Source organism: Thrips palmi, unplaced genomic scaffold, assembly GCF_012932325.1.
Source record: "Thrips palmi isolate BJ-2018 unplaced genomic scaffold, TpBJ-2018v1 HiC_scaffold_4, whole genome shotgun sequence".
NCBI classification, from domain to species: Eukaryota; Metazoa; Arthropoda; class Insecta; order Thysanoptera; family Thripidae; genus Thrips; species Thrips palmi.
The window spans coordinates 11,909,469-11,915,027 of record NW_023144631.1 but is presented as its reverse complement, the minus strand read 5'-3'; the positions used below and the strand labels follow the sequence as shown (position 1 = coordinate 11,915,027).

Genomic DNA, 5,559 nt, shown 5'->3' with positions numbered 1-5,559 from the left:
TACTTGGAGGTGCTCTTAAGAGTGTACTATGTACACACTTCAGTTTGCAGAGTAAACATCACGTTATTCCACTTGGAGACAGACCTCTCTGCGAAATTCAAATTTCATTGCACTTTTCTGTGATGATCATTGAAAAACAGATGTGATGAGCTGCTGTATCGCAGAATTTTGCAATGATGATTGCTCAAAATTGTATTGAATGTAAATTAGTGTTGTCATCGCGGGTTTTTTTTTTTTTTTTGCAATAGTTCTGATTTTTAAAGGGGGGGACCCTGGTGAAACTTTCAAGTAGGCTTCAAAATAATCCAGAAAGTTGAAACTTTGCTTAATTATTAGGTTCATTATGGTGAGTTCCCAAAACAAAATTCAATCCAAAATGTTGAACGGCCCTCTGAAAAAGTGGCTTTTTAGTGTTTTTAGAGCGTTGGGGAAAAATCTTCCTGCGTCTTTCATTGGGACGGAAAGTCTTAAAATTTTTTTTTGGGGTTATCCTAAAGATGTATAGAAGAGATTTTAGTGACGGAATTTTCAAATTCAACTTCTGTCCTGAGATATGAGTTTTAAAATTTTTAAACATTTAAAAAGTGTTTTTTTTCCCCCTTTTTTTCAAACTTTTAGGTGTGTTTAAAAAAAAAGTAGGGCTGATATCAGGATTCCATCACTAAAATTTGTCGATAAGTCATCAATGAATAGAGTCCATTCAAGACGGCTCATGTAGGTGTAAACCCAGGAACGCAGAAAGTCTTTCTATGAAAAAATTTTTTTGTCGACTGAAAAAAGCTGTGAAGTTGAGCGTAGAAGCCAACGACAACTGATCTCAATGTCATTTCCTTCCAAATGATTAAGAAACTACCCACTTAGCTTAAAGGGTTCAACCTGTTGAATCTGAAACCTTCTATGCACTTTTTTAGCTATGAATTTGAAAATACTATTTTTTGAATTTTGGCGATTTTTCACCAGGGCCGCTAAAGGTCTGCATAGGCCTAACAGCGCTGATGATGATGATGATAATGGTCCCCCCTTAAGGCAATGGCAGAAATGGGCGATAAACATTACAGAATTTTGCGATACAAACTTCACTGAATCTGAGGAGCAATGATTCGAGTGAATCACATTTTTGGATATCATCACATGTTTTTGAGTTGATAGTATCGCAACTTGGATATCAGTGCTGAAGTGCTTCTTTCAAGCTGACTTAGTAATGTTGATGGGGCTACTAAACCTTGATAAGTTTATCTCTCACGCTTCAAACTTACGAAGTATTCTGAGCAAACAAATTAACATTGTTATACGAAAAACTAACTCGTAAATTAGTAAGTATTTTCTTTCTAAGGTTATGTATGCTCTAAATACTTTGTTAAGCTTGCAACAAAGCTGCTTTTTTTGTAAGGCCTGAAATAGTTTGTAAGGTTTTCTCAGTGCTCCTACAGAGAGATTTTCAAAGTTGAGGGCGGGTTGAGGGCATGGCAGTCACGGCAAGTGGACTCTTCACTGAAAATTGACAGGTCGGACGCATGGCCATGTGGATTAGTGCGTACAATGTGTTTTATGAGAAAAGTCGTGCTAAAACCGCATGATAGGAAATTAACGCCAAAAATGGCGTAAATTTCTGAGTCACGCCGAATTTTGGCATGACTCTCCTGTCATTGTTATTCAAGTTGCGATACTTTCAATACCAAAACGTGCGACGATATCCAAAATGCGGTTCCCACGAATCATTGCTCTTGAGATGCAATGACTTCTGTATCGCACAAAATTCTGCAATGATCATAGCAACTTTCTGCAATGAGAATCGGAATTATTGCAAAAAATTGCAATGATGACATCACAAAAGCTGCAATCATAACAGTTACAGTCAGCTCTGGTTAACTGTCCCGAGTTGGCCCCTGGTTAGATGTCCCAGAGACATCCCCACCACCACCGGCCGGCGAGGGATTACCGGCTATCCCCGGTCACGGGTCGGCCGGGCCTACCTGCCCGGCCTCTGGTTAGCTGTCCTCGGCGCCTCCCGGTTGTCGGGACAGCTAACCAGAGCTGACTGTATTTACAATGATCATTGCCGCCAGATCCTGCGATACTGTAGCTCATCACACCTTTTTGCAATTATCATCTCAGAGAAGTGCGATGAAATTTGTATAACGCAGAAAGTGCGGTCTGTATCGCAAGTGGAATAACAGTGGTCATGCCGTTTTTTAGCGTGGCACTTGATTCACTCCCCTGCAGCGGCATCTCAGAAAAGTGCGATGAAATTTTTATAACGCAGAAAGTGCGGTCTCTATCGCAAGTGGAATAACAGTGGTCATGCCGTTTTTTAGCGTGGCACGTAATTCACTCCCCTGCAGCGGCAAGAAGTGACGCCGATAGATTTTCATAGTGATTGAGTTAGCTGACACCGGCTGACCCGCTGTTCCCCCAGGACTTGTCCGCACACACTCAACTTCTTATGCTCGTTTTTATGCGTATTACGATGGTTTTTCATCGTAAGGTACGCATAAATTTGCACATACGTAATATGCATAATTTTTCATCGTATTACGCATGAATTTCATCGTATTAAGGGAAGGTGGGGACCCATGTATCACTTTTTTATGTTTTGAGTGTCAAAATTTTGGTTTTGGGCATAAATCAAATGTTTTGGGTCAGAAGCATGAGTTAATCTACCTTCTACAAGGGCCAACTGAATTTGTTCATGTATCTCATCTGGTTTTGGATAGGAGCGCAATCTACTAAATTCATGTATTTGATACATCGGACCCCATACCTGGGGTCCCATGTATCACCCATGGGGACCCATGTATCACAGCTATTTTCTTCAAAAATAACTGTTAAAAAAGGACAAATTATGCAACATTTCCTTGCAGCATTAATTTCTACAATATGTTTATAAGTTTGACCGAGTTAGACCATTCCTTAGGTAAGTTGAGGTCAAAGAGAGAAGGTGAAGATTCATGTATCTGAAGTGGGGACCCATGTATCACAGGTGGGGACCCATGTATCACTATATTTTTGGTATTTGTGTATTGGCAAAATGTAACTAAACTGTAACACCTGTCGCCTGTCACTCCATTATAAAATTGCAGTAATTACAGCACAGGCATTAAAACAGGAAAATTTCCGTGATTAATTGCCCCCCAACATGAAATTTGAGTGATACATGGGACCCCAAAAAATGTGATACATCGGTCCCCACTTGTCGGAGCATTGGACATTGCGGTGTACTGCCAGAACCTATGCTCGGATGTTGCTGTTCGGCACTGCTAATTGTTGTCAAAGCCCTTCCGCACACTCCTACATCAAAAAATTGCGACAATGTTCCATAGCAGGAAGCTGATGAAAGATATTTGAAGAAATTTCTTTTTTACTTTCCCTCAGGTTTGGGGACCAAAATTTTCACTTAGTCACGCCGCCATGTTTGTTGGAGATGCAAGGTCACATCCTTCCATAAAATGAAGCTCTCTAGATGGTGTTTCGATTCCGCACCACGTGACTCGCCTCGCGGGCGAAACTAAAATTTAATACGCCATGATACATGGGACCCCGTGATACATGGGTCCCCACCTTCCCTTACGCATGTACATCATCGTATTACGCATGAATTTGATCGTATTACGCATGTATTTGATTGTAGTACGTATGTTCTCATTTCAACGTATGTTACGATGGCCCTCTCATCATAAGAATCTGAGGGTGCAGGTGCGCTAAGCTTCCTTCAGAGCATCGCGTGTGCGCCGTCTATCTTTCTACTTGCCCCTCGAGAACCCCTTAGCCCCGCTACTGGCTCTAGCTGAGTCTTCCTCTGCGCAAGTTCTCGAAACACTGACCATCATCGGCGCTTCGGGCCGCTTGGACCAAACTGCCTGCAGGATTTATTTCTCGCTTTTGTGCCTGGGAGAGGCTATAGTTGGACGCAGCACCGCCGGACTCTTTGCTGAGGACTGTCGCTTCTGTGCCTTGTCGCATCGCCCTGGAAGTTGTGCACTTTCTTGAAACTGCCGCCTCTTCGTACAGTCCGTGTGCCCTTCTTGAAGCGTTCAACAGCACATGCACCCCTTTCCTCGTATCTACCTAAATGCATGCGTGGAATTATATTGAAGCTTAGTTGTACGCTTCAAGAAGGGCGTAAAGTCTTGAAGCGAAGTTCTACGCTTTATTTTTATTACCAGTGTACCGGCGCCTGAGTGCCCTATTCGTTCGTTGGCCGATGCCACCACAAGAGGTCCTCACTTTGGGAGAACCTACACAAGACTGCGAGTTGGAGCCCCTCACTTGAACCTTAATACACGAGTTCTCTCACAGTTTGTGACGGGATCCATTCCTTAAATTCAAGATTATGCACTAAACGGGCGAAGGAAAGGGCCCACTTCAAATAAATGCAGGGTAGTCATTTTGCAATACTTTTACTTCAAATTTTTACAATAAAATCGAGTTTGCGAGTCTCACGACTGATCGAATGACACATGTTAAATTCTGCGTTGTTGGGTCACAGAACCCTAAATTAGACGTAATCATTGACTCGCTACATAAGGGTCTGCGCCTCCACTGCTTGGTCTCCAAGGCTCGCTCGTAAAACCTGAGCGTACTTGAACACGGCGTTTGCAATTTTCGACAAGGTGTCGAGCCGCATAGCCCCGAAGTACTGGAACCGCACCTGCAACACAACTGCAACTTTCAGGCGAGGGTCAGGGCGGGGTAGAACTAGGCGTTTTGCAATCTTGTCAAGCCGAGTCTGCGCCGTTCACTGATAGAAAAACGTACAGAAATTACGCGGAGCATGTCTGGTCAATTTTTTACCTGGACCGTCCGTACCTTGCCAACCACGGGGGTTCTGTACATGTTTTCTGTACCCGCTTACATGAGATCCTTATGGGGACCACTGAGAACCAGTACAGAAGGTCCGTACCTTTTCCGTACCCGTCTGTACCCCATGTTTTCCGTACATTTTCCGTGCCAAACCACGGAATTTTTTGCAGTGTTTACATCTTCTGTTCCTGCGTGTGTTCTTGTGGTCACTATACAGTCAAGAAAGAATGTGCCAATATATCTGCTGTTCATTGGCCCTGTCTTTTGGACTCCAGTGCATCTCTTATCAAGGAACAGCCATTGGGATCATGTCAATTTAATTTTAAAAGGATGAGACCACATTAATCTGCACCCGGACCACCAACTTCACTCCTGCCTCTGCATTGTCAACTCCGTCAGAGGTATGTTGAACTCCGCTTGCCAAAGGCGACCAAGCCGCCCAGTTCCTGGGCAGCAAGGGCAGCCAGCTCCTTTACATGTAGCTGTGGCACTGGTTCTGCTGGGGCCTATGCATGCACAGTCCAGTCCCTGGGGATCCATGGTGTCAAGTTTGTGGCCGAGAAAGGCGCCCACAAACTTGTGTGCTCTCTTGGACCATCCATGGCAAATGAATCATACATGGTATAAAAGAAGGAGGCCAGTTGCTGAATGATTTGGGGACCGGTAGGCGGCCAAGGTGCCCAGAAACTGGGCGACATTTGGCACCCGAAGAACTAGAGTGGGCGACAATGGCGCCCATATGGGGATTGTGGGATTATC

The 5,559-nt window shown here is 43.8% G+C and overlaps 1 protein-coding gene across 1 annotated transcript in view; it reads left to right on the top strand.

Moving 5' to 3' along the window:
* LOC117649625 overlaps nucleotides 1-917 on the top strand; it is an 11,981-nt gene extending 11,064 nt beyond the window's left edge. Inside the window, exon 6 of the mRNA XM_034392524.1 lies at nucleotides 912-917. Coding sequence (XP_034248415.1) covers nucleotides 912-917 — 6 coding nt within the window. The remainder of the gene's footprint in view (nucleotides 1-911) is intronic.
* Nucleotides 918-5,559: the final 4,642 nt, after the last annotated feature.